Genomic DNA, 26,223 nt, shown 5'->3' with positions numbered 1-26,223 from the left:
CGTGCGCCAAAATCCCGGGGCAATTCAGGGGAAATCGACGCAAATCGGAAATATTCGGGTAACACGTCGGGAAAACGCGAATCGGGCCCTTAGTAAATGACCCCCATTGTGTCTCGTTTCAGTCATTCATCTGGTCTCTTCAAAATGAGTTGTTCTTCTGATTCTGGTCCACCCAGAGGACCTTCAGGTTCTCTAGTGTGTGCCACCCAAACCCGGCCAATCTGGGTCTATGCCAACAGAACTTTCTATGTAAGTTCCCTGAAATTTGGGAAGAAGAAGATCTATTTTTCGACATCACATGATGTAACTTTGAGGACAACGCATTGGAGACTTCTTTGATATTCACTTGAGGAGCAATTTCACAGCTTCCAAGAAAGATCTGGCAGAACTTTGTGACCTCCTTGTTTCCCTTTAATTGCCCGGGCCTAAATGATTGGCTCCGTGTCCCTCAGCTGTGATATGAATTGTGGGAATTGAACATCTCCGGAGCTGTGTTTGATTTCTTCATGAAAGATCTGATCTCTTCCCATTACATAATCACGTTCCTCTCCCTGTACAGATCAGTAGCGTCTGCTCAAAAGGCAACATCATCCTCCTCTGCAGCCCGTCTCTCCCTCTCCGCCAGGGGCCTTTGTGTAAATTGGCGTCTTTTCATGGCAGACCCTATAAAATGTTTCCACCGGTGCCAAAAAAGTACTTTAATTCTTTAAAGAGTCGGTGTCTGATCCATCTCCACCGAGGCGTCCATTGTCATCGTACACCAGGGAAATTGTCACATGTATTAACTGGAAAATCTGCTGTATCGCCGGTTGCAGCGGGGGAGGATTATTGGGCAGATTTTGCAGAAAATTAGCATTTTTGTTGTAGCTAGTAATAGGAGTAAGAAAAACATGACTACTTTCTTCCACAAACAGCGCCTCTCCACTCTGCAGGTTGGCAGTGGTATTGCACTATGGTAACATTCAAATCTTCCTAGTTCTAGACATCCCCCTTTTTTAGGGGTTTTTCCAAAAATTACACTTCTCTCCAATCCACATAATAATAATTCTTTATTTTATATAGCGCACACAGATTATGCAGCGCTGCACAAAGCATGTCAAATTGGTCCCTGTCCCTGTGGGGCTCACAATCTAAACAACCTAACAGTATGTTTTTGGAGTGTGGGAGGAAACCGGAGTACCCGGAGGAAACCCACGCAAACACGGAGAGAACATACAAACTCTTTGCAGATGTTGACCTGGGTGGGATTCAAACCCAGGACTCCAGTGCTGCAAGGCAGAGGTGCTACTCACTCATCCACCGTGCCGCCCTATAATAGTAGTTAAGAGATTGTCAGGGGCCAAACCTTAGGGACCCAATAATCAGGACTAGGAATCCTATTGCATTGCCGAAGCTGCATCCACTATGGGCTCCCAAGACCTGATCATTGGGGGTTCAAGCGACTGGACCATCATTGATCTAAAATGTATCAACCCATGTAACCTTTTTCAAGGTGGAGCTTTTTTTGCACTTGAAGGGCTTGTTTTTTTGCAGGACGAGTTGTATTTTGTTGTAATACATATATTTAAAAGGGTTATCCAACAGATGTATGATCATTTTATAAATATATTTGGTAGGAGTCCAACTATTAAGACCCTGACATTTCACTAAAATGGGGGGACCAAGATTTACCATTAGTTGTTTGAATAGGACAATAGTCACACATGCAGAACGCTGCTCCATTCATAGTCTATGGCAGTGACTGTCCTATCCTCTGTGCTTTCCAATGTTTTTAGGACATTTCTGTATTTATATATCATTTTTTTTGTGAATGAAGTTCTAACTATTCCATTCAGTGAAGGATCAATATAGCAATGAATCTAGTCTTTCTTTTTTTTTTTTTTTTTTTTTTTTTTTTTACAGAGGTCTCTTCATCACTATCCACGACAAAGGACACATCGCTAACATGCTGAACTCTTGGCCAGAAGATGATATAAAGGTATATTGTATAAAATCTTATATTAGTTATAATTATAATAGTTATATTCTTGTACATAGGGAGCAGTATTATAGCAGTTATATTCTTGTACATAGGAGCAGTATTATAGTAGTTATATTCTTGTACATAGGGGGCAGTATTATAGTAGTTATATTCTTGTACATAGGAGGCAGTATTATAGTAGTTATATTCTTGTACATAGGGGGCAGTATTATAGTAGTTATATTCTTGTACATAGGGGGCAGTATTATAGTAGTGATATTCTTGTACATAGGGGGCAGTATTATAGTAGTTATATTCTTGTACATAGGGAGCAGTATTATAGTAGTGATATTCTTGTACATAGGGGGCAGTATTATAGTAGTTATATTCTTGTACATAGGGGGCAGTATTATAGTAGTGATATTCTTGTACATAGGGGGCAGTATTATAGTAGTTATATTCTTGTACATAGGGAGCAGTATTATAGTAGTGATATTCTTGTACATAGGGGGCAGTATTATAGTAGTTATATTCTTGTACATAGGGGGCAGTATTATAGTAGTTATATTCTTGTACATAGGGGGCAGTATTATAGTAGTGATATTCTTGTACATAGGGGGCAGTATTATAGTAGTTATATTCTTGTACATAGGGGGCAGTATTATAGTAGTTATATTCTTGTACATAGGAGCAGTATTATAGTAGTTATATTCTTGTACATAGGGGGCAGTATTATAGTAGTTATATTCTTGTACATAGGGGGCAGTATTATAGTAGTTATATTCTTGTACACAGGGGGCAGTATTATAGTAGTTATATTCTTGTACATAGCAGGCAGTATTATAGTAGTTATATTCTTGTACATAGGAGCAGTATTATAGTAGTTATATTCTTGTACATAGGGGGCAGTATTATAGTAGTTATATTCTTCTACATAGGGGGCAGTATTATAGTAGTTATATTCTTGTACATAGGGGGCAGTATTATAGTAGTTATATTCTTGTACATAGGGGGCAGTATTATAGTAGTTATAGTCTTGTACATAGGGGCAGTATTATAGTAGTTATATTCTTGTACATAGGGGGCAGTATTATAGTAGTCATATTCTTGTACATGGGGGAGCAGTATTATAGTAGTTGTATTCTTGTACATAGGGGAGCAGTATTATAGTAGTTATATTCTTGTACATAGGGAGCAGTATTATAGTAGTTATATTCTTGTACATAGGAGCAGTATTATAGCAGTTATATTCTTGTACATAGGAGCAGTATTATAGTAGTTATATTCTTGTACATAGGAGCAGTATTATAGTAGTTATATTCTTGTACATAGGGGGCAGTATTATAGTAGTTATATTCTTGTACATAGGGGGCAGTATTATAGTAGTTATATTCTTGTACATAGGGGGCAGTATTATAGTAGTTATAGTCTTGTACATAGGGGCAGTATTATAGTAGTTATATTCTTGTACATAGGGGGCAGTATTATAGTAGTTATATTCTTGTACATAGGGGGCAGTATTATAGTAGTTATAGTCTTGTACGTAGGGGCAGTATTATAGTAGTTATATTCTTGTACATAGGGGGCAGTATTATAGTAGTCATATTCTTGTACATAGGGGCAGTATTATAGTAGTTATATTCTTGTACATAGGGGGCAGTATTATAGTAGTTATATTCTTGTACATAGGGGGCAGTATTATAGTAGTTATATTCTTGTACATAAGGGGCAGTATTATAGTAGTTATATTCTTGTACATAGGGGGCAGTATTATAGTAGTTATATTCTTGTACATAGGGGGCAGTATTATAGTAGTTATATTCTTGTACATAGGGGGCAGTATTATAGTAGTTATATTCTTGTACATAAGGGGCAGTATTATAGTAGTTATATTCTTGTACATAGGGGGCAGTATTATAGTAGTTATATTCTTGTACATAGGGGGCAGTATTATAGTAGTTATATTCTTGTACATAGGGGGCAGTATTATAGTAGTTATATTCTTGTACATAGGGGAGCAGTATTATAGTAGTTATATTCTTGTACATAGGGAGCAGTATTATAGTAGTTATATTCTTGTACATAGGAGCAGTATTATAGCAGTTATATTCTTGTACATAGGAGCAGTATTATAGTAGTTATATTCTTGTACATAGGGGAGCAGTATTATAGCAGTTATATTCTTGTACATAGGAGCAGTATTATAGTAGTTATATTCTTGTACATAGGGGAGCAGTATTATAGTAGTTATATTCTTGTACATAGGGAGCAGTATTATAGTAGTTATATTCTTGTACATAGGGGCAGTTTTATAGTAGTTATATTCTTGTACATAGGGGGCAGTATAATAGTAGTTGTATTCTTGTACATAGGGGGCTGTATTATAGTAGTTATATTCTTGTACATAGGGGGCAGTATTATAGTAGTTATATTCTTGTACATAGGGGCAGTATTATAGTAGTTATATTCTTGTACATAGGGGGCAGTATTATAGTAGTTATATTCTTGTACATAGGGGGCAGTATTATAGTAGTTATAGTCTTGTACATAGGGGCAGTATTATAGTAGTTATATTCTTGTACATAGGGGGCAGTATTATAGTAGTCATATTCTTGTACATAGGGGAGCAGTATTATAGTAGTTATATTCTTGTACATAGGGGAGCAGTATTATAGTAGTTATATTCTTGTACATAGGGAGCAGTATTATAGCAGTTATATTCTTGTACATAGGAGCAGTATTATAGCAGTTATATTCTTGTACATAGGAGCAGTATTATAGTAGTTATATTCTTGTACATAGGAGCAGTATTATAGTAGTTATATTCTTGTACATAGGAGGCAGTATTATAGTAGTTATATTCTTGTACATAGGGGGCAGTATTATAGTAGTTATATTCTTGTACATAGGGGGCAGTATTATAGTAGTTATATTCTTGTACATAGGGGGCAGTATTATAGTAGTTATATTCTTGTACATAGGGGGCAGTATTATAGTAGTTATAGTCTTGTACATAGGGGCAGTATTATAGTAGTTATATTCTTGTACATAGGAGCAGTATTATAGCAGTTATATTCTTGTACATAGGAGCAGTATTATAGTAGTTATATTCTTGTACATAGGAGCAGTATTATAGTAGTTATATTCTTGTACATAGGAGGCAGTATTATAGTAGTTATATTCTTGTACATAGGGGGCAGTATTATAGTAGTTATATTCTTGTACATAGGGGGCAGTATTATAGTAGTTATATTCTTGTACATAGGGGGCAGTATTATAGTAGGTATATTCTTGTACATAGGGGGCAGTATTATAGTAGTTATAGTCTTGTACATAGGGGCAGTATTATAGTAGTTATATTCTTGTACATAGGGGGCAGTATTATAGTAGTTATATTCTTGTACATAGGGGCAGTATTATAGTAGTTATATTCTTGTACATAGGGGCAGTATTATAGTAGTTATATTCTTGTACATAGGGGGCAGTATTATAGTAGTTATATTCTTGTACATAAGGGGCAGTATTATAGTAGTTATATTCTTGTACATAGGGGGCAGTATTATAGTAGTTATATTCTTCTACATAGGGGGCAGTATTATAGTAGTCATATTCTTGTACATAGGGGCAGTATTATAGTAGTTATATTCTTGTACATAGGGAGCAGTATTATAGTAGTTATATTCTTGTACATAGGGGGCAGTATTATAATAGTTATATTCTTGTACATAGGGGGCAGTATTATAGTAGTTACATTCTTGTACATAGGGGGCAGTATTATAGTAGTTATATTCTTGTACATAGGGAGCAGTATTATAGTACAGTAGTTATATTCTTGTACATAGGGAGCAGTATTATAGTAGTTATATTCTTGTACACAGGGGACAGTATTATAGTAGTTATATTCTTGTACATAGGGAGCAGTATTATAGTAGTTATATTCTTGTACATAGGGGGCAGTATTATAGTAGTTATATTCTTGTACATAGGGGGCAGTATTATAGTAGTTATATTCCTGTACATAGGGAGCAGTATTATAGTAGTTATATTCTTGTACATAGGGAGCAGTATTATAGTAGTTATATTCTTGTACATAGGGGGCAGTATTATAGTAGTTATATTCTTGTACATAGGGAGCAGTATTATAGTAGTTATATTCTTGTACATAGGGGCAGTTTTATAGTAGTTATATTCTTGTACATAGGGGGCAGTATAATAGTAGTTGTATTCTTGTACATAGGGGGCTGTATTATAGTAGTTATATTCTTGTACATAGGGGACAGTATTATAGTAGTTATATTCTTGTACATAGGGGCAGTATTATAGTAGTTATATTCTTGTACATAGGGAGCAGTATTATAGTAGTTATAGTCTTGTACATAGGGGGCAGTATTATAATAGTAATATTCTTGTACATAGGGGGCAGTATTATAGTAGTTATATTCTTGTACATAGGTGGCAGTATTATAGTAGTTATATTCTTGTACATAGGGACAGTAAAGTATCCATATTCCAAGAACATTTTACATTTCTTCCCCTACTCCTGACAATGGATCACACAAGGTTCTGTCTGTGCAGCGGTATCTCCGGCCTCCATGCTGTGAGATGTGTGCACTTTGTAGCATAACGGATGAGTGACATTCAGACCTTTTCAGAGAATTAAACACATTTTCTCACTTGTTTGAATATTCCAAAAGAAAAGCTTCAAAATATGATTGAGGAAATAAATACGTATCGCCCTGTAAGGTAAATCTCCTGTAATGGCGGCTTACTGCATGGATTAATAAGGATTCTGCGGCATTCAAAAAGTTTACCTCTAATAAATCTTGTAATCCGCGCTCTTCGCTATTGTAATGCGTAAGCAGAATAAGTGTGCGTCGCTTCAGGGATGAAAAGATCCTTTAATCATAGTCTCCTCGCTATTTCCGTCTGCGGATTCACCTTCTCTATAAAACTTTGTGACACAGAACTTTGTAGAGTTTGAGTCAACTTTTTAAACTTATCCTGGCAAACTGGGCGCCCCACGAAAAACAAATGTTAACCTTTTACATCCTTTCAATGTACCAGCACAATAAAAAAAATCCTCTTTATAATCTCTAAATTATTTCATATATAATCTGTTCTATATGTAACATCCCCCACTGGGGCCTAGCCTTTTCTTGTAGGCCTGGAGGCAGTTGGGGACCAGAATAATGGAGTGGCTGGCAGTTGCGGCCTAGGGCGCTCTGATGTCACGTGCTTGGTATGGGGACCGGAGGGCTGTCCTACAGCCTGGCAGGTCTCCAGCAGGTGGTGTGTGCAAGAAATATGGAGGGAGAGGCTGATGTACTGGTTCTCCCAGGGACAACCGCTGAGTGTCTGTAAGAAAGGTCCCTGGGTAATGGATGGGGAAGCCCGTGGTGATAACAGCCGTATCCAGGGATCAGACGGAGGCAACGTTGTGCAAATCAACTCGTGGTTCTTTATTGAACAACAGCAGGCAATGGCCAAAACTGTCTCATTGGAGAGTCGGATTACTGGAGTAGTCATGGAGAGGGTCCTCAGGAATAGTGCACCAGCCTGATAGTAGATGCAGGCTGGGATGGAGCTGTGTCCAAACTGTGGAAGCTGCAGCTCTGAGTCTCCTGACTCTGGTCCTGGGATTAGCTAAGTGTCAGTACTGATGGCGGATCGTTATGAACCTGCATTAGATTCTATGTGTTGAGAACTTTAGAACCACAAGAGATATTACAAATCTGAATGTGGAAATCTGAGACAATTCTGTGTTCTGTGATACGTTACATGACCACAATTGGAAAAACTTTTTTCTTTCTCCATTATGTGACTTTCAAGATGGCGGCCATGTTTCAGACTTAGCCTCAATGATAGATTTATCAATTTATTTGTTTTTCTCCTCTATTAGTTTTTTTACATAAAAGCGAGTCAAGATTATTCAGTATTTTAGGTTCTGCAGTATGTTATTCCCTGCAGTATGTTTTTTGTAAAAAAAAAAAAAAAAAAAAAAACAACACAAAAAAACATAAAAAACCCATTTGTAATATTGCGGATCATTGATTTTAACTTGCCTGCACAGTACAAGCTCGCATCCGAATTATTTAGGTAATTGTCCGCGATCCGCCGTCTCCCCGGGTAAGACTGCAATGCATTTATTGAAGTCTAATGCTGAGATTTAAGATGTTTCATCAAAATGTCTCATCTCTTTATTGAAATAGAACTCACTGTGCTACAAGGCGCGAGATGTGACTGCAGGGTGCGATGGCCAAATTTTACTTTTTGCAGTGATTACATAACAGGGTAGATGTCCGACACTACACTAAGTCTAGTATAAAAGTCCTTGCAACCTGTGCACCTCCATGACTCCTTATAGTAACAGACATGATGTATAAGCCACTTGGCAAATCAATGAGACCCCCACCGATTAGCAAGTTAGGCCCTATCCTATGGATACTTGTTTTTTGGGATAACCCCTTTAAAGGAAATCTACCATCAAAATCTGTCATGGTACAGGAACCAGGGACATTACTCATAGATACAGGCACCGTGACTGTGGTAATCTTCTTATATTATATATATATATATGTTACCTACGGCCTCCTTCCTTCTAAAATCAACTTAATAAAATAAAATGTTGCAAATGAGCTAGAAGGGCTCTGGGCGTTATCAGAGCCCCTCAGTGCTACAGCTTCACAGGCTGTTACATTGTCCAACCTCCCCCCTGCTCCCTCTGCCGGATATAATTCACACAGTGGGAGGGTAGAAATGCTCCTGCACAGCGCAGGTGCATGAAGGCGCTACTGTAATAACCCCTGAGCCCTTGAGGCTCATTAGCATACTTTTAAAGTTGATTTTAGAAGGAAGGAGGATTACGAATATATGAAGATCACCACCGTCAGAGTGCCTGGATCTACGAGTAATATCCCTGGTAGATTTCCTTAAACAGCCCCCACACTAAATAATGCCTCTTCCAGTGGCCCTATAGAGTATAATGCAGTTAGTGACCCTCACTGTGCAGTGACCCCCTATGCGCCCCTCCCTTTTCCTGTGGACCCACCTATTCTTTATTCCCCCACCCACACACTTAGGCTACATTCACACGAACGTATGGGGGACGTATATACGGCCGACGTATATACGGCCGATATACGTCCCCCATACACTCCTATGAGCGCACGGCACCCTACGGGAGCGGTACGGTGCAGCACACGTGCGGCACCGTACCGTTCCGTACCCGGGAAAAAGATAGGACATGTCCTATCTTTTCCCGTAATACGGGGCCGTGCGCTATAGGTTGCTATGGAGAGGGGCGGGGGTGAGCTGCGCTCACCTCCTCCTCCTCTCCCCGTACACTGCCGTTGCCCGCTACGGTACGGTACGGGCGGGCAACGGCAGTGTGAATATAGCCTAAATGTCCCTCTTTTTATGGAAAAGTAGTATTACACTTAAAAAATCTGCCACATTGTTCACCTCTAGGTAATGGCCTTAAAGATATGTATATATCATTGTGTTACCTTGTATGTGCAGGCGATTGTGGTGACGGATGGTGAGCGCATTCTAGGACTCGGTGACCTCGGGGGTTACGGTATGGGGATACCGGTGGGGAAGCTAGCCCTCTATACCGCCTGTGGGGGAGTCCATCCCCAGCAATGTCTGCCAGTGCTGCTGGACGTCGGCACGGACAATGAGGTAAGACGCTTGTGACCGCCATATTCACTTGTACTCATCTCCAACAAATTTGACAGATTTTCAAGATCCTACTGGAATCAGAATAATTTAATCTGGGACGGGGCTTGATTAAGCAGGGGTGGGGCTTTATTAACCAGGGGCGGAGCTTGATAGGTAAAGGAGAATTTACTCTTTAAAAATTCTGATTTTGTTGATGCGTCTTATAAAATAAGAACATACAACATCTAGTTCTGCACTTCATCAGCTATTAAGATGATGGATGACACAATCTGCACCAGGTGCTAATAGTCATCATATGATACAGGTTGCATCTGCTTCACTTTAAGCAGCACTTCCTCTACACCAGTGTCTCTCCTTCTGTTGTGAAGTAACATCTCTGAGCACCAGGGGTGTAACTAGGAGAGGCTGAATGAGGCCCACAGCAGACATCTGAATGGGGCCCCCCTTGAAAATATACACATTAATACACACACAGGTTTATACAATCACACACATGTATACACTTATATACACGAGCATACAGTTATAAACACACACATATATATACACTCTTACACACAATTATACACTTGTGCGCACACATTTATGCAATTATATATACATTTATGCACTTGTACCTACAGTGTATAAACATCTTATATACATATTACAACACATACAGTATATACATCCCATATATGCACATGTATACAGTATTAACACACCATTTACACACATACAGCATAAACGCACATACTGTAAATACAGTGTATATACACTATATAGACACACATACATACAGTACCATATACAGAAATACCGTTTATAAACACAAACATGAACAATATATACACATCTTGCGCCATAGACACACACATCACATATATACACCTTATATAGACATACAGCATATGCACACATATATACATTACCATATACAGACCACAGCATATATACACACACCCATAAAGTACATACACACTATAAAGCATATACACATCACATACATACATAAACAATATTTACATACCATACATCATATACACACATAATGCCTATACACATCACTCACACACACACACATACAGTATATACACACTATACATCATATACACACAGCCAGCATACATACCATATATACACGCATATACACATCACATATACACACATCACATATACACATCACATATACACACATCACATACACTCATCACATATACGTTGGAAGTTTCGCCCCTCGTGGCGCCTAGAACAGGGGGGGCATCTCAGACCCCCAGGGAACCCCACTGAGAATGCATCCAGCAGATAAATGTAAGATAACCCCACATTCTATAGAATATATACTATAGAATCAGATTTGTGTAGTCCTACACAGAGGCTGCAGTCTGGATATGACTGTGTAGGAGTAGGAGTGTCCTGACATGGGGGGGTTTTAAGCAATTTTATATTTTTCTTTTGTCAGACCCTCCTGAACGACCCCTTATACATCGGACTGAAGCATAAACGGGTTCGTGGGAAACAATACGACGAGCTGATCGATGAGTTCATGCAGGCCGTGACCAACAAGTGAGTGGGGCATCCGCCATATTGTGATTTATGTTCTTCCAGGCCTGAAATAGTGTTTTGGCCTATTTTTATGTTGGAGCTTCGTTACCCTTCTTTTATATCTAATCCCCCAAGGGTCACAAGAACCTGAGAGTGACAGGTCGGACATGTGCTTCTCCGGACTATGGTACTGCGCTTGCCTATCTGTGTCAGCGCCATAGATGAATGGGGCAGCGGGCACATATATATACGACCAACAGCTCTGTTCATTTGGGGGTACAACTAAACCCCGTTCTTGTGATCCATCGGGGTTTCACCACTCAGCAGGTTAGTCTCTATCCTGTGGATAAGGGGATAACTTGTCCATATTGAATGAGCCCCTTTTAAGAAGTAGGAAAAGTCATGCACGCCGACTGTCACTTTTATAGGCGGAACTAAAGATTTGTCCACATGACCCATGTATCATCTGCATGGCGCTTTCTCGGCGGGGTTTTCAAAGGACATCCACCACCAGGATGAAGGATTGTAAACCAAGCACACTGACGTACTGGTGCATGTCCCCTCTGGCAGGATCTGCTCTTCTTTTAACTTCTTATGCCCCGGTTTTTAAAAAAGAGAGGCTTTTAAAATTATGCAAATGAGCCTGAGGGGCTTGGGGCTCCATAGGTGTTAATGGAGCCTGGAGCCCCTCAGGCTCATTTACATAATTTTTGAAAACTTTTTTTTCTTAAAAACAAGGGTATAAGAAGCTTAAATAAGAACAGATCCTGCCAAAGAGGGGAAACACCAGTATGTCAGTGTGCTGGGTTTACAATTCTTCAATGGGCGGCACGGTGGCTGAGTGGATAGCACTTCTGCCTTGCAGCACTGGGGTCCTGGGTTCGAATCCCACCCAGGTCAACATCTGCAAAGAGTTTGTATGTTCTCTGCATATTTGCATGGGTTTTTTCCGGGTCCTCCGGTTTCCTCCCACACTCCAAACCCTATTAGTAGGTTGATTAGATTGTGAGCTCCATGGGGACTGGGACCAATTTGACATGCTCTGTGCAGCGCTGCGTAATCTGTAGATATATAGCTATATAAATAAAGAATTATTATTATTATCCTGGTGGTAGATGTCCTTTTAAGAGACAGTTCAAGAAGTTGTGATTCAAAAGGTTTAATATCTTCCCCTCTGACCGTGGTTTGGCAACGCTTGTGATTCTTCACACAAATTTTCAGGGCGAAATCTCAATTTCCGTCTACGCCTCTGCCGTCCATCACATGGACCTCATGTTACACTACATTTTGCTATACTTTCCCGTGTGTGGGCGCTGGTTTTTGTAAAGGTAACAAGCGTGAACAGCAACCAAAAACTGAGGGAGAATCTCTGGTGTTTCAGCTCGGGATTTCCCAGCACTGGATGAAATCTCCGATTTGTTATTTTTCCTGTTTCCAATTATGAGAACTGAATGGAAAACATGCGATGGAGATCTGCAGCGTCACCACATTGTACGCGCTGACAGACGTCCCGGAGACATCAGCGGCCATCTGTTATCTCACATTATCCCAGGCAAGGAATTTCCCTACTCCCCCGTATAGGGTTCTCCCAAATATCCAGGACTGCAGATCATGTACAGTGTGGGCCATTACTGTGGGGGTCGGATCAGGCTGTAGCTATAAGCCGGTAATAGGTAATGTGGTATCTGACTACCTCATATATATTGAAGGACACCTTATATATGGGCCATTACTAAATGAAATGTCGAAATTTTGGCACCAGGGATCTAGCGGGATTGATCACTCTATTGGCTTTCCCAACACAATATTTAGGGCCTCATTAGCGCTCAGAATCCCTTTCATTCCTTATAAAACAGAATATTTCATCTTCTAGATAGGCCGCAGGGTACAAGATCATCAGTATCTAGAATAGGGCATTACATGTGCATTGTTATTGTTTCTATAGGGGTAAATGTTATTTGTATTATATTTATCCAATTGTAACCCTCCTGAGGCTAAGCAGTCGGCTTATTGGCTTGCATCCCAGAGTGTCTAGACTATAACTATAGGCTCTGTCTAGGGCACTGGGTCTTTTTGACTTACTCTGCCTTTTAGACCTGGCTCACAGGAGAATATTTGTCAGCCATGTTGACTACTGGTCCAGGCTAAGGTTCTTGCAATCCAAAGAATTCCAATTGTTAAGACCAACTAATGTCCAGCTCTGCCCTCTGAAGGAAGCCGTTCATAGCCAGCCTCTTACCTGATGCCATGCAGTTCATCTGCTAATAGAGGAATTGTGAGTTGTTTTGTTCTGCTCTGAATGTCCCTGTCCTGCCACTACTATCACAGGCCTCCCCCATAACATCTTCTGAGGACAAGTCACCTACTTCAGGTATGGGTGAGGCCTATCCCAGCACCCAGTCTAATGTGACACCTGCAGCCTAGCGACAATAAAGCCACTCCCGACCTTAGTCTTCTGCGAACTCCCGCATGCTGTCTGCCCTGGTGGGGATGTGTTATACTCACTATTCTGCTGGTGCAGTCACTGTGTACATACATGACATTACTTATCCTGTACTGATCCTGAGTTACATTCTGTATTATACTCCAGAGCTGCACTCACTGTTCTGCTGCTGGTGCAGTCACTGTGTACATACATGACATTACTTATCCTGTACTGATCCTGAGTTACATCCTGTATTATACACCAGAGCTGCACTCACTATTCTGCTGCTGGTGCAGTCACTGTGTACATACATGACATTACTTATCCTGTACTGATCCTGAGTTACATCCCGTATTATACTCCGGAGCTGCACTCACTATTCTGCTGCTGGTGCAGTCACTGTGTACATACATGACATTACTTATCCTGTACTGATCCTGAGTTACATCCTGTATTATACCCCAGAGCTGCACTCACTATTCTGCTGGTGCAGTCACTGTGTACATACATGACATTACTTATCCTGTACTGATCCTGAGTTACATCCTGTATTATATTCTAGAGCTGCACTCACTATTCTGCTGGTGCAGTCACTGTGTACATACATGACATTACTTATCCTGTACTGATCCTGAGTTACATCCTGTATTATACACCAGAGCTGCACTCACTATTCTGCTGCTGGTGCAGTCACTGTGTACATACATGACATTACTTATCCTGTACTGATCCTGAGTTACATCCTGTATTATATTCTAGAGCTGCACTCACTATTCTGCTGCTGGTGCAGTCACTGTGTACATACATGAGTTACATCCTGTATTATATTCTAGAGCTGCTCTCACTATTCTGCTGCTGGTGCAGTCACTGTGTACATACATGGCATTACTTATACTGTACTGATCCTGAGTTACATCCTGTATTATACCCCAGAGCTGCACTCACTATTCTGCTGCTGGTGCAGTCACTGTGTATATACATGACATTACTTATTTTTGGGGGATAAAAATGGTTAAAGAAAACCTTCTGTCTGTGGGTTTCCGCTGTTGGTAGTGATGATATCACCTTCTGCCGCCTCATTGGAGTTTAATGGATTGTACATGCAGTGATGGCTCATTGCCGGCCTCTGGGAGATCACAGAGCTCAGTCTTCATTATTATAAGTGAAAGTAACAGGAAAATCTTTTTGCTTGTTTATTTGCTTTCCTGCTATACATCATAGCCAGTGAGTGGTCTCCATAGTGAACCTCATGCCAGGAGACCCCCCATACTCTTCTTACAACCTACACAGCATCTTATGTATCAGCACTAGTTATTTGCAGGGGGCCCATCATAGCGCCTGGGTGATAACTGAGATCTCCCATCCAGGGTACCGGACACACGGATGGATTATAATGTTGGTCATCGGAAAACACAGTATTATAGTAGATACAATTTATTTGCAGGTCCATCAAGTTTATTCTATAATCCTCCTGTGTTGAACCAGAGGAAGTAAAAAATCAACCTTACAGGTATTGTGCCAATTGTGCAGCTGCTCTTGGTGTTCAGGACACCCCCTCGTCAGGGTTACCAAATCAAAATGCCACTTTTGTAAAATACCTTTATAAAAATCTCTTCCAAAGTCATGTGACAATGAGCAGAGAAGAGTCATATTATGCCTCAGATGAGTCAAGTTTAGAGGCTGCAGGGAAAGGGTCATTTCAGACACCTATATCTTCAGTTCTATAGAACATACAGTATACTGGTGTTATATTAAAGATACGAATCTCATCTTTCAGATCATATCAGGCTTGTGGTTCTGTGAGCTACAGAACCAGAATTAGAGGCATTTAAAATGAGAGCTACAGATAAAGATCCATTTCCTTAACTGCTTATATCTCGATACTGTTGATCACAGATCCACAAGTCTAAAACGACCTCAAAGAAGAGATTCTTATCTTTTAAATGACACCAAAAGGTCCTATGGAACTGAAGATAGTGATGTTTGAATTGACTCTCCCACAGCAGCCCCTAAACTTGACTCATCTCTGGTAAAATGTGACTCTTCTCTGCACATTTCCATATGAAGTAGATAAACAGGTCATATTCTAGAAAGGGTGTGAGAGACAGGAGTTTTATAGGGTAGAATCTGGTGACCAGTTCCCATTATGTATTTGTACATTGTAATTAGTTCTCCCACATTGCCGTCTCTCTTTAGTACCAAAAACTTTGGTAACCTGTCTTTGTACTGTAATCCACCCATAACCTTAATGACTTTGGTTGCTCTACTCTGCACTGAAGCCCAAACCTGAAGAGTTAACCAAAATATTGTCATCCCTCTCCGAGGATTCCACAGTATATTCTATATTCCGTAGTCACGGTAACGTTATTACAGAACGCCGCCTGATCTTGTAACTTTATTACAAATGTTATTACATTTTTTTTTTTTATATATATATTTTATTGCACTTTATATATTTTTTCATTTTGTGAGATGCTGTTTTATAGATGTAAGTGATCTGTTGGTAGAAAATATACCTAAGTTATACCCACAACTTTCCTCACTGGGACACTGTTGGTGTCATCCAGCTTTCCCAATCTCCTGATTTGAACTGGAAAACCCCTTTAAAAGAAATTTACCATCAAAATCAAGTATCAAGGGACACTTACTTATAGATCCAGGCACCGTGACCGTGTTAATTTTATTAATAACTTCCTTCTAAAATGAACTTTTAAAATCATGCTTATGAACCAGAAGGGCTATGGGAGGGTGCTACCAGAGCCCCTCTGTGCTGTGCCTTCATAGGCTATTACATTGGGGCAGATTTACTTCCCCAGTCCATTCGCGATCCAACGGCGCGTTCTCTGCGGTGGATTCGGGTCTTCCGGCGTCCACCAGATGTCGCTGCTGCGCTGAAGTTCCCCGTGGTCCGCCGGAATGCACGAGCCTATACCTGGTGAAGGTAAGCGCGAGTCCCTCGACAATTTTTTTTTTTGAAATGCATCGGTTTTTCCGGATCCGTCGGGTTTTCGTTCGGCCACGCCCCCGATTTCCGTCACGTGCATGCCAGCGCCGATGCGCCAAAATCCCGGGGCAATTCAGGGAAAATCGGCGCAAATCGAGAATATTCGGGTAACACGTCGGGAAAACGCGAATCGCGCCCTTAGTAAATGACCCCCATTATCTCCCAATCCACCTATTTCTTCCTACTGTAATCACATACAGTGGGAGGGGGAGGTGCTTCTGCTCAGTGCAACAGCCTGTGAAGCTACAGTACAGAGGGGCTCTTGTTCTACCCCCGTGAGCCCTTCTGGCTCATTAGCATAATTTTAAAAGTTAATTTTGAAAAGGAGGCGATTTATAACAAATATAAGAAGATTACCCCAGTCACGGTGCCTGGATCTATGAGTAAGTGTCCCTGGATTATCATGACAGATTTTGATGGTAGATTTTCTTTAAACTTGTAGCCCCTTTAGGTAGGGTATGAAATGTCCTTTCTGGAATTCCCTCTTTTACGTGAAATCTTGTTTGTTTACCTATAAAAAAAATCTCTAAAATCAAGTGAAAATAAGTAGAGAAGAGCAATATTTGGTTAAGATGAGTAAATTTTAGAGGCTGCAGACAGAGAGTCAAAAATAGGTGGTTATTGGATCTTTAAATACAACTCGAATTTCCAACTATTAAACTGCCTGTATGTATAGGTCTATAGCTCCCAAAACTGCAAGCCTTAGATGAGATTCTTATCTTTAATATGGCATCAGCAGAATGTTTTTAAGTGTTATAAAACTGAATATAGGGGCGGCTGAGGTGGGCGGCATCCTCTTAAAGTGACTCATCTTGGGCAAAACATGACTCTTCTCAGATAGTGAGTTTGGGAGAGATTTTTTATAGGTAAACAGGTAATATTTCATGTTACTGGAACCTGTCAGCACTCAGCTCAGGATATGGACAAAACCATACGTCCTTGTAATTGAAGTGTCCTGTGTAATAAACATTTCTTGAGGAAATCTGTTGTATAAATCAATAATTTTATTTAGAAGTAAGTGAGCTTTTGGGTGCACTGTGAGCTTGGCCTTAAAGCCTGGTGCAATCCTTGTCTCGCTTGCCCAGTTTCACCCAAGGCTGACTGCTATACTTGTGAAATGGTGCATTTTGACACCACTCCCATGATGCACCATTCACACATATGTTAATTTGCATATAATTAAGATTTATTTACATTCAGGCAATTTTTTCAAGAAAGTCTTAAATATGATGCAAGATACTTGACTTCCAAGGTCATATGTTTAGAGACCAAGGCTTCTACAAATAGTTGGAGGCAGCCACTACCTTGAAGTAGCCACTACACATGCATGCTCAGATAGGGGGGATAATATCAAACACAGGGGTAAACCTAAACTATCTTCTGGCTAAAAATAGGCCCATTTGCCAGGTCCTGCTTTGTATTCAGTCACTGCGCTCCTGATTCTGCCGCCCCTATTTTGCTGCATGTGGTGCTGCCTGAGGCAAAAGGCTCAACTTGTCTCATTGCTGCTGCACCCCTCATCGGACACCTCCAATGAAAACAAAGGATTAAACACATTGATCTCATACCTGTCGTTCTCCCAACATCTGCCTGCAAAGATGTTTGCCCAATGTAAGAATTGAGAAGGTCATAGAGCATTTATGAAGACAAACCAGTGTAAATAATGCTGCCATACCGTGCTCAATACATACACAGCTATACATTAATACATAAAGGGCAGAAATAATAATACCAGAACATACATTAATGAACTGTACTAAAGTAAAGACATGAAACTAAGGCCAAATAACCTCCAGTGTACACACAATAGATGCAAATATCAACCTACATCTAAATGTGACCGAGGAGGAGAACACAAAGATTTATTACTTTCTATCCTTGGCTTCTTAGTGATGTTCTGTAGTCTTATAGTCTGCGGCTTTCAATTACCCAGGAGACTACATTTTATTATCAAATGGCCTTTCAAGTTGCAGTAAATGTTTCATGAGCCGAGTGCAGTTACTATCTACAAACACGGATTAATCACCGCGCCCTGAGACCAAAAACTGTCCATAAATAAAAGATCTGGAGACGGAACAAAGTTTTTCACTATTCTAATAGTAGTTATAGTAATAGTATAGATGAAGAGCATGATAAATATCGTTACATAGGGGACAGTATTATAGTAGTTATATTCTTGTACATAGGGGGCAGTATTATAGTAGTTATAGTAATAGTATAGATAAAGAGCATGATAAATATCGTTACACAGGGGGCAGTATTATAGTAGTTATATTCCTGTACATAGGGAGCAGTATTATAGTAGTTATATTCTTGTACATAGGGGCAGTATTATAGTAGTTATATTCTTGTACATAGGGGACAGTATTATAGTAGTTATATTCTTGTACATAGGGGGCAGTATTATAGTAGTTATATTCTTGTACATAGGGAGCAGTATTATAGTAGTTATATTCTTGTACATAGGGGGCAGTATTATAGTAGTTATATTCTTGTACATAGGGGGCAGTATTATAGTAGTTATATTCTTGTACATAGGGGGCAGTATTATAGTAGTTATTCTTGTACATAGGGGGCAGTATTATAGTAGTTATATTCTTGTACACATGGGCAGTATTATAGTAGTTATATTCTTGTACATAGGAGGCAGTATTATAGTAGTTATATTCTTGTACATAGGGGCAGTATTATAGTAGTTATATTCTTGTACATAGGGGGCAGTATTATAGTAGTTATATTCTTGTACATAGGGGGCAGTATTATAGTAGTTATATTCCTGTACAAAGGGGCAGTATTATAGTAGTTATATTCTTGTACATAGGGGGTAGTATTATAGTAGTTATATTCTTGTACATAGGGGGTAGTATTATAGTAGTTATATTCTTGTACATAGGGGGGCAGTATTATAGTAGTTATATTCTTGTACATAGGGGGCAGTATTATAGTAGTTATATTCCTGTACATAGGGGGCAGTATTATAGTAGTTATATTCTTGTACATAGGGGGCAGTATTATAGTAGTTATATTCTTGTACATAGGGGGCAGTATTATAGTAGTTATATTCTTGTACATAGGGGCAGTATTATAGCAGTTATATTCTTGTACATAGGGGGTAGTATTATAGTAGTTATATTCTTGTACATAGGGGACAGTATTATAGTAGTTATATTCCTGTACATAGGGGACAGTATTATAGTAGTTATATTCTTGTACATAGGGGCAGTATTATAGTAGTTATATTCTTGTACATAGGGGGCAGTATTATAGTAGTTATATTCCTGTACATAAGGGCAGTATTATAGTAGTTATATTCTTGTACATAGGAGCAGTATTATAGTAGTTATATTCTTGTACATAGGGGGCAGTATTATAGTAGTTATATCCTTGTACATAGGGGGCAGTATTATAGTAGTTATATTCCTGTACATAGAGGGCAGTATTATAGTAGTTATATTCTTGTACATAGGGGTCAGTATTATAGTAGTTATATTCTTGTACATAGGGGGCAGTATTATAGTAGATATATTCTTGTACATAGGGGGCAGTATTATAGTAGTTATATTCTTGTACATAGGGGGCAGTATTATAGTAGATATATTCTTGTACATAGGGGGCAGTATTATAGTAGATATATTCTTGTACATAGGGGGCAGTATTATAGTAGTTATATTCTTGTACATAGGGGGCAGTATTATAGTAGTTATATTCTTGTACATAGGGGGCAGTATTATAGTAGTTATATTCTTGTACACAGGGGGCAGTATTATAGTAGTTATATTCTTGTACATAGGAGCAGTATTATAGTAGTTATATTCTTGTACATAGGGGGCAGTATTATAGTAGTTATATTCTTGTACATAGGGGGCAGTATTATAGTAGTTATATTCTTGTACACAGGGGTAGTATTATAGTAGTTATATTCTTGTACACAGGGGGCAGTATTATAGTAGTTATATTCTTGTACATAGGGGGCAGTATTATAGTAGTTATATTCTTGTACATAGGGGGCAGTATTATAGTAGTTATATTCTTGTACATAGGGAGCAGTATTATAGTAGTTATATTCTTGTACATAGGAGCAGTATTATAGTAGTTATATTCTTGTACATACGGGGCAGTATTATAGTAGATATATTCTTGTACATAGGGGGCAGTATTATAGTAGTTATAGTCTTGTACATAGGGAGCAGTATTATAGTAGTTATATTCTTGCACATAGGGGGCAGTATTACAGTAGTTTTATTCCTGTACATATGGGGCAGTATTATAGTAGTTATATACTTGTACATAGGGGGCAGTATTATAGTAGTTATATTCTTGTACATAGGGGGCAGTATTATAGTAGTTATATTCTTGTACATAGGGGGCAGTATTATAGTAGTTATATTCTTGTACATAGGGGGCAGTATTATAGTAGTTATATTCCTGTACATAGGGGGCAGTATTATAGTAGTTATATTCTTGTACATAGGGGGCAGTATTATAGTAGTTATATTCTTGTACATAGGGAGCAGTATTATAGTAGTTATATTCTTGTACATAGGGGGCAGTATTATAGTAGTTATATTCTTGTACATAGGGAGCAGTATTATAGTAGTTATATTCTTGTACATAGGGAGCAGTATTATAGTAGTTATATTCTTGTACATAGGGAGCAGTATTATAGTAGTTATATTCTTGTACATAGGGAGCAGTATTATAGTAGTTATAGTCTTGTACATAGGGGGCAGTATTATAGTAGTTATATTCTTGTACATAGGGGCAGTATTATAGCAGTTATATTCTTGTACATAGGGGGTAGTATTATAGTAGTTATATTCTTGTACATAGGGGACAGTATTATAGTAGTTATATTCCTGTACATAGGGGACAGTATTATAGTAGTTATATTCTTGTACATAGGGGCAGTATTATAGTAGTTATATTCTTGTACATAGGGGGCAGTATTATAGTAGTTATATTCCTGTACATAAGGGCAGTATTATAGTAGTTATATTCTTGTACATAGGAGCAGTATTATAGTAGTTATATTCTTGTACATAGGGGGCAGTATTATAGTAGTTATATCCTTGTACATAGGGGGCAGTATTATAGTAGTTATATTCCTGTACATAGAGGGCAGTATTATAGTAGTTATATTCTTGTACATAGGGGTCAGTATTATAGTAGTTATATTCTTGTACATAGGGGGCAGTATTATAGTAGATATATTCTTGTACATAGGGGGCAGTATTATAGTAGTTATATTCTTGTACATAGGAGCAGTATTATAGTAGATATATTCTTGTACATAGGGGGCAGTATTATAGTAGATATATTCTTGTACATAGGGGGCAGTATTATAGTAGTTATATTCTTGTACATAGGGGGCAGTATTATAGTAGTTATATTCTTGTACATAGGGGGCAGTATTATAGTAGTTATATTCTTGTACACAGGGGGCAGTATTATAGTAGTTATATTCTTGTACATAGGAGCAGTATTATAGTAGTTATATTCTTGTACATAGGGGGCAGTATTATAGTAGTTATATTCTTGTACATAGGGGGCAGTATTATAGTAGTTATATTCTTGTACACAGGGGTAGTATTATAGTAGTTATATTCTTGTACACAGGGGGCAGTATTATAGTAGTTATATTCTTGTACATAGGGGGCAGTATTATAGTAGTTATATTCTTGTACATAGGGGGCAGTATTATAGTAGTTATATTCTTGTACATAGGGAGCAGTATTATAGTAGTTATATTCTTGTACATAGGAGCAGTATTATAGTAGTTATATTCTTGTACATACGGGGCAGTATTATAGTAGTTATATTCTTGTACATACGGGGCAGTATTATAGTAGATATATTCTTGTACATAGGGGGCAGTATTATAGTAGTTATAGTCTTGTACATAGGGAGCAGTATTATAGTAGTTATATTCTTGCACATAGGGGGCAGTATTACAGTAGTTTTATTCCTGTACATAGGGGGCAGTATTATAGTAGTTATATACTTGTACATAGGGGGCAGTATTATAGTAGTTATATTCTTGTACATAGGGGGCAGTATTATAGTAGTTATATTCTTGTACATAGGGGGCAGTATTATAGTAGTTATATTCTTGTACATAGGGGGCAGTATTATAGTAGTTATATTCCTGTACATAGGGGGCAGTATTATAGTAGTTATATTCTTGTACATAGGGGGCAGTATTATAGTAGTTATATTCTTGTACATAGGGAGCAGTATTATAGTAGTTATATACTTGTACATAGGGGGCAGTATTATAGTAGTTATATTCTTGTACACAGGGGGCAGTATTATAGTAGTTATATTCTTGTACATAGGGGACAGTATTATAGTAGTTATATTCTTGTACATAGGGGGCAGTATTATAGTAGTTATATTCTTGTACATAGGGGGCAGTATGATTTTACATACATTGTATCAGTTCTACTAATGTCATTCATATACAGATCCTCTTTACAATCCTCTTATTCTCTAAGGAATGTGAAATTAAAATTTCCTTGTAACCTGGGAATGAGTAATGGACGTGCTGTCAGTTAGCTGTTATTACTGATGACATCCTTGAGTATATATATAGGGGGTTTCTTGATCACACCCTATGACCTTGGCTGTGCTGGTGATCACCTCTCACATGCGATACATTATAAATCATGTCATCACAATAATATTATCATATTTTTTCATTAAGATTCCCGTGGATCCTATTGCACTTTGACCTGGATTGATCTTCTACATAACGATGATTAATTGTACGTAATTGATGATGTCAGTGAGACATGGTTATCTGTAGCCTCTATATTAGTTGCAGGTGTAGACATGAAGCTCCATGGTCTACAGGACCATCCCGTGTGTGTGATTATACCCAGGGGACCGGTCATTATATCATTCCAGCACTAATAGGAAGATCTATTAAGCCTTGACGACCCTTATGGGAACTGGAATAGGAGCCATACTGGTGGTTTTGCAAAAAGATGAAACTTTCCAGAACTTCTATAAATTATTCTAGAGGATATGGACCTGTAACCCAAGTCCTTCTCTCACAATGTGCCGACACCTATTCTCATGGAACAAAACATCTGAGGAGATGCACACAATGCACCGGGTGTTGGGGTTGACCTCATCTTCACTTGGGAATAAAAGCTGTCGCCATGTTTGTGGGGATGACATAACACCTCATTCCTCCATACAAAAGACCCCATTAATCCCGGAATAATGACTCAACCCAGATCTAGGACACCTGTCTACGGGTGCGGAGGTTCTATCAAAGGAGCGTTTCATGGGGAGGGTCACTATCTCCTGGAAGCCCTGAAGGTTCGGTATCGGTTTTCGCGCTGTTAAGCCTCTGAGTGTCTCCCATGTGTCCACATCACGTTACAGTAGACATAAAAGAGGAGGATGAATGACAGCACTGTCTATGGCATCGCCCGCAGCCAGCAGGAGAATCCCGTGGATCAGTCCTTGACATCAGCAGATCCGTCGGAATCTTCAGTTGCGCTCCGAGTCATTGTTTTCGAGATACTTTTGTATTCGCCAAGTCATTATTGGATTACCTGCTGCCTTCAACCCTTGAGGGTCTAGGAACTGAGACCTACTGTAGGGCTTATTGTATTTACTGTATTGGCTGTGAACTTTCTAAAAGGAAGGCTTGGATCCATACCTCCAAATCGGAAATCGATGTATAGGAAAAATGCACACGTTAAGTATAGAAGACCTCAGCTTGATCAATATCCCATATGATGATGCAAAAAAGGCCTAGCCTTTTCTCGGGGCCTAGAGGCAGCCGGGGCCCAGAATACCGGAGTGGCAGGCGGTTGCGGCCTAGGCACGCTAGTGTCACGGTGCTTGGTATGGGGACCGGAGGGCTGTCCTACAGCCTGGCAGGTCTCCAGCAGGGTGGTGTGTGCAAGAAATATGGAGGGAGAGGGTAATGTACTGGTTCTCCCTGGGGCAACCCCTGAGTGTCTGTAGGAGGATGGGTGATGGTTGGGGAAGCCCGTGGTGGTAAACAGCCATATCCAGGGATCAGCTTGCTTTACAAGAACATCATTGGACAATAACATTATGTATTGTTAACTCTTGCCTTACCAGGCAGTGGTTACAGCTGCAATCACAAAGTTCTCCAGTACTTAGAGATTTCCTAGAGAGGTCATCAGTCTCCCTAACAGCTCCTGACATGGAGAGGGTGCCATTTGCAACTACCACCTTGCCTATGCGTTGGCAGGGGTGTTGCAATGACTTCATGTATTTTTTTACAGTGTATCTGTGGTAAGAAGGCAAATTTTTAATCCCCATGTCTTGTATTAGTTTTCCAGTTAAGTAGGTGGGAGACTGCTGTTGGATCCAGTCAAGATCCCTCTCCTCCTTACGGCCACTCCTGCTAGGACCCCCGTCCATCCGCACTGCCTCCGGCCCGAGATCACTACTCTCCAGTATGAAACTCCTTTGCACCTGGCATCCCCCATGATCAGCTGAAATATGCTTCCCCCAGCTCTAGAAAAAATTTCTGGATGGAAGTACACTGCTCCATACCCTCTGCAGTGGCCAAGACGGGTTACTGCAGATAAATTCTGATTTAAAGGGACTCTTCCATGTACCCCAAGCATTATAATATGCATACTGCATGTTGTAGATAAAAACTATATCATTTGAATATTATCTTTTATGTCTCTGCTCATTATGAATCCTTATGCTAATGAGGTAGTTGGTGCACCCAAAATGTTTCCTTCACACCCGGAGCACTTCTATTCCTGCCTGGGCAACTTACCTCTTGGACAGATAAACAATAGATTTGTCTTGTAAGAAGCTTGGGGTGACACAGGGAGGAGAGGAAAGTGATATAGGCAGGAATAGCAGTGCTCCAGGTACTGAGGACACATCGGGGTTAACTAACTGCCTCATTAGCATACAGATTAAACTGGGAATATCTCAGAAATGGAATAATTTACAGAAATTATAAAAGTATGTTGGAAAACACATTGAAATCATCTATGACATGCAGCCTGCAGATTAAAATACTTGGTGGAGGTGATAGAATCCCTTTAAGTGATTGCATTTACTAGACCACGACATAATGTGAGGAGTCATCTGCTTCCATCTACATGCAGTATGGGTTTTTGCCAAGCCATGGCTGCCTTTTTGGCCCCCAATCAATCTAAAATGGATGACCTTTCCACAGCCATAAGTCATTAATATCAAAATATGCACTTGAAAAAAATTGTGCCACTCATATGAATAGGTTGTTTCTGGTATTGCAGCATAACCTGATTATGAATCCTTCACACGTAGGATTTGTGACATGCATGGCTAACAGTGGTTGTTTTGTCTGTCTTTTTACAGATATGGAATGAATTGCTTGATACAGTTTGAAGATTTTGCAAATTCTAATGCCTTCCGACTCCTCAACAAGTACCGCAATAAGTACTGTACCTTCAATGATGATATCCAAGGTAAGAACAGTATCCCTTATGAGGATCTACAACCAAAATCCACATATTTATCACAAAGTGAAAGCATGGAAATAAAAACTGTGACTTTTTGCTCCCTTTCTATTGTATAAGTGTCCTGAGGAGGACACCAATACAGTAAAAAGAAGTTGAAGACATTTGGATTATCGCT

At 39.4% G+C, this 26,223-nt stretch overlaps 1 protein-coding gene across 4 annotated transcripts in view; it reads left to right on the top strand.

The window, feature by feature from the left end:
- The window catches only part of ME3 (malic enzyme 3), a 132,997-nt gene that overhangs the window by 52,843 nt on the left and 53,931 nt on the right, over positions 1-26,223 (top strand). For all 4 annotated transcript variants that reach the window (XM_072134064.1, XM_072134063.1, XM_072134066.1 and 1 more), the window contains exons 5-8: positions 1,903-1,978; positions 9,479-9,640; positions 11,082-11,185; positions 25,945-26,054. In XM_072134064.1, coding sequence (XP_071990165.1) covers positions 1,903-1,978; positions 9,479-9,640; positions 11,082-11,185; positions 25,945-26,054 — 452 coding nt within the window. The remainder of the gene's footprint in view (positions 1-1,902; positions 1,979-9,478; positions 9,641-11,081; positions 11,186-25,944; positions 26,055-26,223) is intronic.

Source organism: Engystomops pustulosus, chromosome 2, assembly GCF_040894005.1.
Source record: "Engystomops pustulosus chromosome 2, aEngPut4.maternal, whole genome shotgun sequence".
NCBI lineage: Eukaryota > Metazoa > Chordata > Amphibia > Anura > Leptodactylidae > Engystomops > Engystomops pustulosus.
This window is presented reverse-complemented; position numbering and strand designations above follow the sequence as displayed.